Source organism: Salminus brasiliensis, chromosome 10 (genome assembly GCF_030463535.1).
Source record: "Salminus brasiliensis chromosome 10, fSalBra1.hap2, whole genome shotgun sequence".
Classification (NCBI taxonomy): domain Eukaryota; kingdom Metazoa; phylum Chordata; class Actinopteri; order Characiformes; family Bryconidae; genus Salminus; species Salminus brasiliensis.
This window is the reverse complement of record NC_132887.1, coordinates 10,901,468-10,915,799: the sequence shown is the minus strand read 5'-3', so window position 1 is coordinate 10,915,799 and position 14,332 is coordinate 10,901,468. Positions and strand designations below refer to the sequence as shown.

The window sequence follows — 14,332 nt, the reverse complement described above, 5'->3', positions numbered from 1 at the left end:
TCCCTGAGAGCACAGGACTGCTAGAATTTAGAACTGTTAGCAATTGTGCTACAGCGAAATTTAAAACCAAGCTTCTAGTAGTTGACACACTTTGAGATCTGTGTCTTAAGGTCTATTATTTATTGCTGCAGGATTACTGACATTTTCTTTCTTTTTTAAACACAGAATGGAAACGCTACTACATGTTTTATTCCAAATTGCTAGACTCTAGACCCTAAGCTATCTAAGCTTCCAGGTTGCATGCTTTTCCTTTACAGACAAAGGTGCCGTTTCCATACTGGTTGAGACAAAGCCAAGACCACTGGCTTCAGCTCTAGATGTTACAGCTGTTTCGTGCACAGTCAGTGCAATCAGTCCCTATACTTTTCCTCACGCAAAACTGTGATATAAATACCTATAAATCTCTAATCCAAATCTAATCCTTAATTACACAGCAACAAAAGCACTTCCAGTTCTATGAAGGGCTCTGTGACTGGACCACCATGTGAGCTGTCCAGCCACAGTGATAAATCACAAAAGTGAGAATCACCAGAGTGCACTAACAAAGCCTAATACACCTCGACAGACTTTGCGTAGGCCTATGTGGGGAGAAGGACATCTATGTAAACTAACTGAATGAAGTAAGCTCAGTACACCCTCAGTACATCAGTAAGAACTGTAGCCATATTCACACCTAAAGTGCACTTTTAACACGTGTTAAAATCTCATTTTGGGTTTAATTGTATTAATTGGGATCTAATTAATACAGCTCTGTACTAACGTCTGGCCCACCTTGGTAGGTCCATTTCCTTGCAGGAAGACATCTAGTTGATTTTAGCACGAGGTCACATTGGCGAGTGCTGGCAGCACATACTTACCTCTTCATAATTCTCCGCTTCCACGCCATGTTTCATGTCTAAATTGACCAGCTGGTCTGGGACCCTCCCAGTACCTAGACCCCAGAATGAAAAGGCTTATTGTGAGAGAGCCAAACATTCCAGGAAATGACTGTTCCCCCCTCCACCTCTCTCTTTCCAAATCCAAGCCTGGCTGCACGCTTTGTACACTATCTTTTTTTTTTTTTTTTTTTTTTTTTTTTTTTTTTAAAGGCTCAACAATTCCAACCACCCATATGGAACCTTGCACCACACATAATACCAAGACCATTTAGACAAGCACTTGTGCTGCTTGGCTCCTCTGATGTATCCTAACTACTGCTGCTGGAGCACATGTGGAAGGAAAAATACTTGCTCATGGAAGATTTGCTCTCAAGGCAAACCTCAAATATTTCATAGTCCTCCAGTACAATTTACTTGCTTGGCAATATCGATGTCTTGTGCCCTTCCAGCCAATCATACTTTTGGAACAGAGACATTATATGTGCAAGCAGTAGTTCACAATGACAATCCCCATACCTCCACTTGAAGTTACCTCTGACTTTTCTACCTGACTGTAATCTGAAAACTGCAACTTCTGGACCATGTTGTGGTAGAGCTGGTATCACACCGTTCAGTATACTTTAGTCCTCAGAATGACACTGGGGGGATGCTCTCCCACTCATAGATGACCTTTTGCTTTCCACACATTTCATCAGTTCTCCAACACAAATACAGTGGTATACATTTGGACACCCCTGGTCAAAATATTATATTTCTATAATATTTTTATTCCTATCTTTTCGGACACTGGTCTGCATGGTCTGTAATTATTAACACCACCTGTGGAACGTATCACGGCTTGTAAACACTTTTCATAGCCAACTAAGAGTGTTTCAGTTCTTATGTGTGGGACTTTTATCTGTTCTTCCTTGCTAAAAGCCTCTAGTTCTCTTGGGCCGTCTTGCATTTTCTGTTCTATTCAACTATTTTCAATGATGTTTAGGTTGAGGATTATAAGGAAAATGGCAACACTTTCAGCTTGCGGATGCTAGGATGATTATTCTGCTGTGGATGGCATCCTCTTTTCATTCCTCTTTACAATTACTCAATAACAAAAGCAGGATAAACTTTTTTAATACCTTGTCCCAATAATTTTGTATATATATTATACTTTTGCTTATCACAACCGAATAGCTCTATTTTAACTTCATGAGTCCACAGGATGTTTAGATGTTCCTTTAAAACTTCTGATGCTGAATTTTGTGGTGAGAACACTGGACAGGATTCCATCTCTAAAAGGTATCTTGGTCTTCCAGATCTTATCTTTTGGAGATCCGGTCATCTACTCACTTTCCCTGGAGGTACCCAAACTTTTGCATGGCACTGCAATTTTTGTTTAGTGTATTGGCACTGAAGTTGGAAGCTGAAAGCACAGGTTTGACATAACGTGCCTGATGACCAGAACACTGTTTTGTATTTACTGCAAAATTACTGGTGGAAGCTAACCAACTAAATGGAAACTCTGGTGTTTACAACCCGACCTGGACCACCTGGTGAAGATCAGAACCATCTGGGGTAATAACAGCAAGGTGGCCCTGATGTTTTTTCCCTGATGTTTTTTTACAGTTTGCACTTCTTTTTTCAGAATTTTTTTTATAGTAACTTGATCTATGTAATAGATTTGAGCACGGCAAAGGCTTAATGTTAAAGAACATATTTTGTAGTATTTGAGATGAAATGCTCATGACCGTTTATACAGCCATGTAAACACATATACAAAAAGTTATTTATATTAAACATTTATCATACACCATGTTAATGATACATTTTGAATTAATATGGTGGCTGTAGACTCAAATGACACTCCTCTAATGGAATGACTCTAATGTCTCCAGAGGCAGGCTTGCATATTACTCACAGATTTGCAATAATGTCCCAACATCAGGTTCCAAAGTAACGCCTAGGGCTGGTTTCCCATATCGAATCAAGCCTAAATGGATATTAGCCATGATTTGTCCAGATTTAAGTTTAATTTATATCTATATAAGAAATGATTCCATGAATTCTGTCTATTTTAAGTATGGATCTGTTCAGAGCATGTGAACAGAGGGTGAAGGATGTCTACGGCTGTCTCTCACTTTTCTTCCACTAAAAGAAATGACAATAGAGGCCTTTAAAAACCAACGATACTTCTTAGCAATGCTTTCCTGGGATTTGAGACTAGACCTCTGCCAATGATGTGAGTAGCAGGACTGCCAAGAGCACAGCATGACACAATTAATGTGCTGTAACTGCTGGTACCTGATTCACAACCAATGTGCCAGTTTGACATTGTGAAGTCCAGCCACACGTAAAGCCTAATATCCTCAAATAGACAGAGCTGTATCATGTCAGCATCAAACGTCTCATTTGTAGAAGTCACTACTCATGGAGTTAATGTACTACTGTGCTACACTATGGACACCACCAACCAACCGTCCTCCAAATTCAGCCTGACTTTATTGGCTGTTTCATGTTTATGTTGCCTTAGCATATAAATATTAAATCTATAATATATTAAATACAAAATTAATGACAGAAATAATAATAAGCAACTAATAATAATCAAATACATTTAAATGTTCAGTTAATATAAGTAGTAGTTGTAGTATTATAAATGGAATTCATTTACATTCTTGTTTACAGTTGTTTCATAGGGAGTGGATGAAGTTTGATGTAGGCGGAGCTCTCTCTCGCTCTCGCTCTCTTATACACACCCACTTTCTCTGTCATTCTGTCTAGGAAATTTTCAGAATGTCTGCTAATGATTAAACCTTTACAACACAGTTTAAGTACATTTAAGTGAAGCTAAAATTGCGTATTTGTCTATCAGAATTTTCTTCTATCAGAATTTTCCCTTCCACCTTAAATGCCCATCACTGCCACATTCCTTGAGGTGGGATGAGGAAACTCTCATTTTCAGCCTTTTCCTAAAAAAGGAAATGAAATAACAGTAGTGAAAGATAGACTGTGTGTATTTTAGTGATAAGTGGAAGAGCCTCGTCTTCCCACTTGCCTCGAGTGTTTTTAGACAATGTTGCTAGCACTAGCTACGTCACAAGCAGCTGCAATATCAGAATGACGTAATTAATTGAAACACAACGTCGGTATTCTTTCAAACATATATCTTAATTGTCACTCATTTATAAACATTAAGTTAAACTACTTACATTAAATCTATGAAATCCATGTTTTGTCTGTTGTCCTCAGCCTGTGTGGCCGGACAATTAACTAGTGTCAGCGGGGTGAGAGGAACCAAGTAGTGGGTAAACTTAAACAGCCCAACAGCTGGTTTCACACTGCCGTAATACTGTTATTGTAGCGCTAATTCAAATTTCACGATCCACAAATCCATAAAATAATTCAGACAAGTGAAAATACTAATGGAAAACACCTATGATTTAGTTTTGACTAGCTGTAATATGCATGTGGTGTTGGAAACTGGGAAATACCACTTGTAGCACAGCCAGTTAAGCAGCTATTTACAAGCAGGGAAACTTTGGGTTCTAGATGATACCCCTTTTACCTTCTGTTTAACCATTTGCTTAAAAAAATGATTTATTTATTTTTACACTCCAACACCCAGCTAGCTAACATTCATTGATTTGGTTTGATATTTCGATATTTCCAGTGTTTCTGGACGACTCAATATCATTGATTTGTGATGTTGTCCTGTAGATCTAATATAATAAATAGAATTTCTAAAGAACAGGTACAGTACATGGATCTTGTATTTAAGCTTTTTTTTAGGCTAGTAAGGCGTACCATATTCAACAGCCTTTTACTTGCCTACTACAGCATTTCCTGTCGATGACAGATCTGTGACAATCTACACTTTCACACCCCTACCAAATAAAATACAGTGTTTTTTTCTGTATCTGTGTACCAGTTGTTATAGCACCAGGCTTTTGATGACAGGGTTGTGGGTTTGATACCTGGGCTCGGCAAGCTGCCACCGTTGGGCCCCTGAGCAAGGCCCGCCACCCTCTGTGCTCCCCGGGCTGCCCACTGCTCTGGACACATGTGTTCACTGTGTGTGTTTCATCACTCGTGTGTGTGTGTGTGTGTGTGTGTCTTTACTGTGCGGATGGGTTAAAGGTGGAGGCCAAATTCCATCTGCGTCCAACACCAATGGTGAATGTGCTTGTCTTGTATTTTACCTTTAATTGTCCCCAATGTGGGTTTCCTCCTAATGTCCTAATCTCAGCTAGTCAATAAAAAAAAATGTGTGCTAATGACGGTTGATGTTGACGTTTAGCTTGAGCTCTCATATCTTGCACTGTGTGCATGTGCAGTATGTGTCACTGTATATCTCCATTCTTGCACCATCTTGCATAATTCTACTGTATCTGTCTATTATATTTGGAGAACATGTCAGACCCCCCAACAGGCCTTAACAGAAGCATTTACCACGGTCATCAGCATTTACACACCTTTTACAGCACTTCATGTAGACAATAGATCTGCAACCGTTTGCAAATACTGTTTTTCAAATATTCATTAAAAGGATCTCAGTGCTGTTTGTTACATTATTTTTTTATCACCACTATTAACTTTCTATTGTATCTGCTTTAGTAATTTTTATCATTAATGTTTAAAACAGTCTGGCCAGAGGAGGATGGGTCCCCCTTGTGAGCCTTGGTTCCTCCCAAGGTTTCTTCCTCCAGCTCTGAGGGAGTTTTTCCTTGCCACTGTCGCCGTTGGCTTGCTCACGGGGGTCTTTGACCCTTCATGTTATTCCTTCTTTCTTCTCTGTCTCTGTCCTTTATTAAGTACTAATTATGTAAAGCTGCTTTGTGACGACAACAGTTGTAAAAAGCGCTATACAAATAAATTTGACTTGACTTGACTTTTTTTTTGTTCATGTGACCTCCGGTTGTCTTTGATTTGTCTCAGTTAGTCAATGAAAAATGTGAATTTATGACAGTCGATGTTCGATTTCAGCTTGTGCTTTAATGTACATATGTGCAGTATGTGTTTTATGCATATCAGTATATATCTCTCTATATATTAAAACGTCATGATGCACAGTCCAACAAACATGGCTCAGAATTACTAGCCCTTCTTGTCTAGTTCTCTATTCACTATATCTGTCTATTAGACGTGCAGAATATGTCAGAATCCCTACAAGGCCTATAAAGACGCAGACAATATGTCTTTCATCTATTTATAGGCTGTTGTAACCGCTGGTTTGGTCATCGTGACTGTGATGTCTAGGAGGCTCAAGGCTGAGTTCTCCTCTTCTGTATGAACTTTAAGTTTCAGCTCAAAAATGGAATCCCAGTACGTCAGAGGCCTTATATGGTAAGCTTCCTGTTGAACGCCGCTGCGTCACTGCAGGGGCGTGAGAGCGTGAGGCAGCGGAGGGAGAGGGGGGCTGAGGGGGCAAAACAGAATGGCAATTAGATCCAGCGCAGTGGAGGGGCTGCAGGGGTCGGCCTTTCTGCATTTGCATCGACTTGAGCGAACACCGTCGACTGAGCTGAGTCCAGCAGACACGAACTGGAGTCTCATTAAAGCGCAGGAGCATCGAAGGATGTTTATGGTGGAAGATGCATATATGACACACAAGCCTAATGGAGTCAGAGCCAATGAGCCATGCAGGCACGAGCAAGCTAACCAGTCCACCTGAGTGTCGCGCCATTATTGGACAGCTGCTAAAACGATTCATGCAGCATAGACCCAGGTTCAACTCACAGCATTCACCATTGCATTCATTTTGCAAAGGGAGAGAGGCTCGAAGTCACGAAGCTGCTGTTCACCCTGATATCAGCTGTTTCATGCGTTTGTCAGGCGATGGCAATACCCCAAGTCAGTACAGCCATGCGCACTGCAACTTATCCCATATTTGATTTGATATCACATCTATATTGTTTAGATTTTAGTGCAGCGGAGGAGGGGGTGCATCAGTATTTTATGAATGAACATGTTGCACGTGCCATATCGCCCTTTCACAGGGGGGAGGGGGGGTCCTGACATGGCGCATTACGCACGCATGTCAACCTGCAGCGTTTGATATAGATCGTTATAGAGTGCTCGTGGGCTCCTAATGCAGACTGGATATAGTGTTTATGGGCTTGTGCAGATAAGCTGCGTTTATTTGGTGCGTGCTGTATGGAGATGTTCCCCACAGCCAGATGGTACATCCTCGGTTCATTCATAAAAATTCTGGGGGAATATAAGGAGGAGCTTGCAGAGCAGTCTGTCAGTGGCCAGGTTTACAAACCTGGAAAGGGAGCTTCGAATAGCAGCAAAAGGAGAAGAGAAGAGCATTCGGCTGACAGAGCAGGTCGTGCTTTCGGTCTCTCTCTATATATTTATATACCTATACTTATATTTATATTCTGGATCGTGGTGGAGTGGAGAAATGTTCCTCAGCAAAGTGAACGGCGTCGACTCTGTGCCCCGCTGCAGCTCTGCATCTCCGGACGGGGACACCCTCGCAGGTTACCAGCCGATGGAGACCACACAGGTAGGGGACTTGAGGGGCAGGAGGGAGGGGAGGGGGGGGGGTAGGGTTGCAGGGGGATAGGAGGAGGAGGGGGTGGGGGCATCAAGGGGACGTATGGTAGCAGGTTGTCAGACAGCAATAGCTTAAAATGCCCTGTTTGTTTGCATGTATCGCGTGCGTAACGGCACTGGTGGTTAGGAAAAGGACAGTGTTCATTTTTTCATTTTCATATTTTCAGTATGGCACCATTTTTCACCCTAATCGCCAGAGTTCACTGCTTTCAATGAATTAGCTTCCCTGCCCCCTCTCATTGGTCACCATAGACCACAGTAAGGATGTCAGTTGCTGTGCGTTCTCGCACAACTGCCCAGAATCCGCTGCTGTTGCGCACGGTTGGCATCTGTCTCGGGCACTCGAAAGCGCTCTGCAGCGGTTCGCTGAGAAAAAGCAGCCCACTAAGGAGACTCCACAGCAGGGCTGCGTCAGCGCTGACGTCAGCCACAATGCAAAAAGTCAAATATTGATCCGGGGACTATTTTTGGACACCTACATGTATTTAAAGAAAGAGAGCCACGTGCGGCGAACAAGGGCCACGCGTCACAATAGGCGAATCCAGACTGGTATCCATAAGTGCTCGCGCGCAGAGAAGCGTCAAATGTCTTACTTTTAAGCCACATGTTTGCCCCCCCCCCTCCCTCTTTCCCCCTCCAGCTGCATGCCTGCTTCATCTGCTGCATAGTCTGTGTTTAACAAGTGCATTTCTACAACAGGGGGTCCAGGCTGACCAAGAGACGTCCGTCACTCCGTTTGTTCCTACGGTGACTGCGATCTCGACCACCCCAGACTTGCAGTGGATGGTCCAGCCCACCATCGTCACGTCCGTCTCGCCGTCTCCGGGCAGAGCTGCAGCCAATGAGGCGCAGAGCTCCCTCAAAACACACGGGGGCAAGGGGAAAAGCGCCTCCAGGAAGGGGAAAGTCGAGCAGGTGAGCGACACAACCACCACTAAGACCGCCCCCCCCCCCCCCCCCCCCACCCCCGCGCCTGAGTCCATGCAGTTGCAGATGCTTGAGGAACCCAATAGGCTGATTTCTTTGATAGCTTGTTTTAATGCTGTTCTTGGGGATTAATGACGTAGCAGCGATGCCAGTGGTGCAGCAATTTGTGGGGATGCATGCTCTCCAAGAGCTGTGCCTGGGCAGGGTGCCTAGACGCGGGCATCCACTTCACATTCGCATCACGGCGAGTCTGCAACAATGGGCTATTTTTAGACGCATTGCAGAGAGAGAGAGAAAGGTGTAGAGAGGGAGATCGAGAGAAAAAGAGGACAAGAGGGGGTGCGATTGCCATAGTCATAGGGTGAATTAGCTACGGATGGGAGATGTTAGAGAACTCTGAGATGGTAGACGCTCTAATCCGTCTTTTGCCATCGAGCAGCTCACCCCAGAAGAGGAGGAAAAGAAGAGGATAAGGAGGGAGAGGAATAAGATGGCTGCAGCGAAGTGCCGCAACAGACGGAGAGAGCTCACAGACACCTTGCAGGCTGTAAGTGGAAATGCCGATGCATCACAGTCCCCGTTTGAAATGTTACCACCCTACATCAGTTCTCAATTTAACTGGAATCTTCTGTCCTTAGGAAACCGACAAGCTGGAGGAAGACAAAGCAGCTCTGCAGGCTGAGATAGCGAATCTTCTGAAAGAAAAGGAAAGACTCGAGTATGTCCTCGCCACACATAAGCCTTTATGCCAGCTGCCCGAAGAGCTGGACAGCATTTTCCCAGAGTCACCACATCCACTTCCTTCTTCGGATTCCTCCGGCAAGCTCCCAGAGGACGGTACGCAGGACACACCTTCTCTACAAGACTTGGAGGCTCCTTCCGTTCCGTCCTCGGCTATCTCTGGGAACTCCAACATCCTGCTGTGTTCCAGCGCAGAGGTCAGCCTCTGTGACCTTGAACCGTCGCTGGACGTCAAGGAGGAGCTCCTGGAAAACATCCTCGGTACTGTGGAAGAGGACAGGATCTCTGTGGAAACAGCCCGTTCTGTCCCTGACATTGACCTCACTGGTTCCCTGGGCTTCACAGACTGGGAAACCCTGTACAAGTCTGTGGCCAATGATCTGGAACCCTTAAGCACCCCGGTGGTGAACACCTCCACCCCCACATGCAGCAACTACCTGTCCGTCTTCACCTTTGCCTGCCCAGAGCTGGACTCTCTTGCCGAGGAGCTGGACGGCTGCAAAGGTGGGGCATCCAAATCTGATTCCAACGTCGATATCCTTAACTCGCCCACGCTCCTGGCCTTATAAACACAAACGGAACGGTGGTGTTTGGTCTTATGAAAACACTCTCAACTATCGGATATCACTGTGTTATGATATCTGAGACGAGTGGTATTGATGTGAAGCCAGCAGTTCAGTGGCGGCCTCCATGAAATATGTAAAGTGACCGAGATAGTGTTTATCCTCTTCCAGATACTTTTGATGTAGCTAAGAGCATGGAAAATTATCCTATGGACAGTTATGAGCTATCTTCTGGTTCGAAAAAGCATGCGCAAAGATCTCGTCTAAATAAATAAGTGAATAAATAAATGAATATATAAATGAAGAAACATATATGTATGTATCAGTTTTATATTTGTTTGATCTGGTGTGAGGTCTTCTGTAAGCTGTATCGTGCACTGTTCACTGTGCAGTTTTGTGTTTTTTGATGGCAATAGTTTATCAATGTTGTGCTTTAGTACACATTCCTGAAGTTCTTGCATACCTCAGTGTCATCATCAAACTGTGTTTTGACATCATTACAAATGTTTAGAGTTTTCCATGAAAACATCCAGTGCTATATCGATCAAGATGTATTTTATGATAATTTATTTTTCTACCTTTTAAATTTTGACTTGTTTGTCAAATGAAAAGAGTTAAATGAGCATTGATTGCTTATGAATTAATATTCACATTAAATATTCATGCAATGTGACCATTGTCTGTTTTCTTTTTTCTGGGTGATGTCAAAGATTCATACCTTGGCAGTGATCATTTATGAATGCCAACAGAGTTTATCCTGGATATACCCTGGTTCACTATGTATTCAGTCTGTTACTGTAATAATATTATGTGTGATATTAAGCATTCATTCTGCAATATCTTTTACTGGAAAGTTATTTTATTAATGAGTTATCAATAGCCAACTTTCTGGAGGCTATGGTGGGTGTCACGTCTCGAATGACTAAAAATGATCATTCTCTTTCTTAAATAATTCCATCTTAATGAGACATACAATAGTTTAAATCCAGGTCATAAATCTAATAGCTTTTCCTAAGAGACTGTCTCAGTCTTATTGCTCTTAGCAGTTATCTCACGTCTTCCACTTTTTCTGAACACAATTACAGCAATAAACAATAAATAATGTAATTAATGACCAATGATAAAGTTTTAGATTGGTTAGGTTGGAACACAGTTAGAAAAACACTGGAATTGGATAGGAACTGTAAATACCAACCTTCATATAATGACGGTCCTAAAATAATTATATACATGTACTGTATGGAAAAAGTCTATTGTGTACATTTAAAGACTTTAATTTGCAGTCAGAACAGCCATTGAGTACAAGTTCCTGGAGACAGATATAAGATAATCCAGGAGGTTCCTACAGAGCCCTGCTGATGACATCTCACTAAATAAAAATACCTAGTATGGCGGGGGAACAGTATAATTTAGTTGTGGCCACTACTTACTAACCCATGGCCACTATCTCGTTCCCACTTCTTGCTACCTCGTGGCCACAACTTAGGATCTTGTTCCCATGCCTTACTAAATCATGGCTACAATTTAATTATCTCATTCCCACTCCTTACTAAGCCACAACTTAGGACTTCGTTTCCACACCTTACTAAGTTGTGGCCATACCTTAGGATTTCCTTCCCACATGGCCACGTCTTGGACAACCGTACAAGACCCTGAGTGTTTCTTCTTGCCGAGCTGAGCCGCTCTCCTGTCTGGATTGATGCTTGTGTAAAATTGATGTTAACTGGGTGTCCCTGCTGCTCTGCCCTCCAGACCTAGTCAACCACCATAGCGTCGCCTGCATGTGCCATTCACACTCTAGCCAAGTCAGAAACCCACACCAGCATCCTCCATTTAGCCCCTGACCGATCCCTCCATAGACTCTTAATAAAAGTAATTTTTTTTCCATATTTATACTGACATGAAAATCATAGATCTAATCTTCATTCCCCCGATAAGACTTAATATTAATCCCTAAAACCTAATATTAATCTCTGAGCAGTTCTATGTAGCATTAAGCTAACTTCTTACTTTCCTTATTATTATTACTTTCTCATTACTGTTTATACATGAGCTCAGTTAGGTCTATTTCTGCATTCCATGTTTTTGTTGTGTTATCGGTTTTGCTATCTGATGTCGACCAGAGAACGATGGGTTCCCTTTTTGAGTCTTGGTTCCTCTAAAGGTTCCTTCCTTTTTTTCCTTAAACCCTGCGTTCTGAGTTTTCCCTGCCGCTGTCACCACCTGCTTGCTTGGACCACAATAAAGATAAAGCTTTAATCACTGAGAGAAAAGAGAAATTTGAGCTCCACTCTGGCTCCCGATCTGAAGAAGTCTACAGGTGTTTCTGTCCAACCACTCCACTGTGAGAAGACGACTCAGCACTGCGGGTCTGAAAGCATGTGGAGATGAACAAGAAGTTCTCACTGAGAAAAGCAAACAACTGCTGAAGCTGCTGCTGTTTTCAGAATAACTGACTGACCTTCTTGGAGTACACACCTCAACATCACTGAATGTGTTTGGGATGACTTGGATGGTGTGAAGCAGAAAATGGTCCAATGTCTAAGACTGAACTTTGGAGATGTAGAAAAAGCTACCCACAGACCAAAAACCTGATTACAATGTTTATACCATTTAAACCAGTAACAGAGTGGACAGTTTCATCATTTTGTCCCTTAGCTCCATATGCTAACCTCAGACTAGATTCCACATGGAATTTTCAACACATTACTGTTTCTTAGAACCTAATTTAACTAATTTATTATAAAATAATTCATATACTGTTGATTTATTCTCAATGTTTTATACAAAATAATAAGATTAGAAGTTTGACATATCTCACTGCTACATGTTTCCTGCCAGAGGAATTGACATCACTGGGTGCAGATCACATGTTTTATTAGAACTTTTTGCAGATGTCATGCAGTTTTATAGAACTATCAGAAGTAACAGAGTTGACCAGAACTGAGACAAACATAAATATATATTTTTTAATGACTGAAATGGCATATTCTACAGAATTCTATGTAATTCATTTGAAAGGTAAAGGTTTTTGTCACTGTACGATGAAATGTGTCCTCCACATTTGACCCATCTGTGGTAGTGAACACACACCCAGAGCAGTGGGCAGCCAACTCCAGCACCCAGGGAGCAGTTGAGGGTTAGGGGTCTTGCTCTTCCGCCATGGTTTGAGGGAGAACACAAGCCTCACTCCCCCCACCCCCAATTTTTACCTGCCGGTAGGATTTGAACTGGTGACCTTTCAATCTCAAGCCCACTTTTCTAACCATTGGGCCAATTATGGGACCCCTGCTTCTCTAGGTCGTCTCCTTTTTATACCAACATCTCAGTCTAACTCCATCCAAACAAAACTTTATGCCCACCTCCTCCCTTCTCTTAGGACCACCATTCTAATCCGCTCTCCAGTTTCACCAGAGGGAAAATTTTAGTTACTGAAATTTAGGAGGCAAAGATATTTTGTATATAAATTGTGCCTAAAATTGACATCAAACATTACTAGTAGTGAAAAATGAATGTAATTAGTATTATTATTATTAATAATAAAATTTACACTTACATTTATGGCATTTAGCTGACGCTCTTATCCAAGCGAGGTTACTCGTATTACAGAGGTGGGCTAATGTAGTGTTAGGAGTCTTGCCCAGGGACTCTTATTGGTGTAGTGCAGCATAGTCACCCAGACTGGGAATCGAACCCCAGTCTCCCATGTGGTGTTAAAGCTCACTGGCCGGTAGTGATGTTATCTGTTGCGCCACACCAACAAAGGGTTTATTAGGGGGACGCAAAAATGTACCCCCAATTTTAGAATGACCTATATTTGTCTTTGTCATGTAAACACCTCATACACAACACCTCACTATATAGGAAAATGGAAAAGTCTTCAGTTTCAGTGGAAGTCAATGTGATAAAATATTTTCCCACGGCATTTAGAGCATTTCTGTTGGTCCATCAATACATCTGGACACGATGTAAGATTCAGGGTATTCTAGAGGATCCAGAGGAGGAGGCTAACACACAGTATTACAATCAGTATGGAGATGACAGCTCCATACAGTAACATATTTATTTCTAGGTTTTTAAGCTGAGTCTCCATATTTTTCTGGGGTCTTCTTCTAAGGGATGGACAAGCTGTTTGTTTTCTGGTATCTAAGGGGTGGAGCCACTTCCCTGCCTTCTCCCCTTTCTGCCCCATGTCTCTCTCTCTCTCTCTCTCCCTCTCTCTCTCTCTCTCTCTCTCTCTCTGTATGTGTGTGTATGAGTGTGTGTGTGCGGGACTTTCTGCATCCCTGCTTACGTGTGGCAGCGCGAGCAGGCTGAGTTCCGCATTCCCCAGTCCTCCCAGGCAGGGATCGCTATATAAACGCGCTGATGCAACGCTTTCCCTGTTCAAAATCTACTCACGACCCCCAGCTGACCTCAAAAAGCCACATCCAGCGAGCTCGGCACCAAAGGCAGGTAAGCAGGACACTTGGTGAACTTTTTGCTGCAGAGTGGCTTTGCACGGCGCCACGCTCGCAGTGGCTTCAGGGAGGGAGCGAGGCTTCTCCCTTCACTATGCGAACCCCCTGTTGGCTGTGCTGTATGCGCTAAATTCGACTGCATGAACACCGAGCCGTGCAGAGATACACATGTAGAGAGTCCGTCTGTCCGCCTGCGGTTTGCTGCGGGCTGATTCGGGAGCGT

General features: G+C 42.9%; 2 protein-coding genes across 4 annotated transcripts in view; both read left to right on the top strand.

Moving 5' to 3' along the window:
- Positions 1 to 7,043: 7,043 nt before the first annotated feature.
- fosaa (v-fos FBJ murine osteosarcoma viral oncogene homolog Aa) lies at positions 7,044 to 10,268 on the top strand. Its single transcript, XM_072690302.1, has 4 exons — positions 7,044 to 7,368; positions 8,118 to 8,333; positions 8,785 to 8,892; positions 8,984 to 10,268. Exons 1-4 carry the CDS (start codon positions 7,264 to 7,266, stop codon positions 9,653 to 9,655), a joined length of 1,101 nt encoding a protein of 366 aa, XP_072546403.1. The 5' UTR covers positions 7,044 to 7,263; the 3' UTR covers positions 9,656 to 10,268.
- Positions 10,269 to 13,864: 3,596 nt separating this feature from the next.
- Positions 13,865 to 14,332, top strand: part of jdp2a (Jun dimerization protein 2a) — a 19,902-nt gene continuing 19,434 nt past the window's right edge. The window contains exon 1 of one of the 3 annotated variants that reach the window (XM_072690298.1): positions 13,865 to 14,104. In XM_072690298.1, coding sequence (XP_072546399.1) covers positions 13,894 to 14,104 — 211 coding nt within the window. In that variant the 5' untranslated portion in view covers positions 13,865 to 13,893. The remainder of the gene's footprint in view (positions 14,105 to 14,332) is intronic. The other 2 variants (XM_072690297.1, XM_072690300.1) reach the window with 2 other exon arrangements.

What these genes read in the sequence shown, in the direction of transcription:
- fosaa (XM_072690302.1), top strand. Translation starts at nt 7,264, where the DNA reads ATGTTCCTCAGCAAAGTGAACGGCGTCGACTCTGTGCCCCGCTGCAGC. An exon ending in AGCCGATGGAGACCACACAG is followed by an intron (nt 7,369 to 8,117) that starts GTAGGGGACTTG and finishes TTTCTACAACAG; the next exon opens with GGGGTCCAGGCTGACCAAGA. An exon ending in GGAAGGGGAAAGTCGAGCAG is followed by an intron (nt 8,334 to 8,784) that starts GTGAGCGACACA and finishes GCCATCGAGCAG; the next exon opens with CTCACCCCAGAAGAGGAGGA.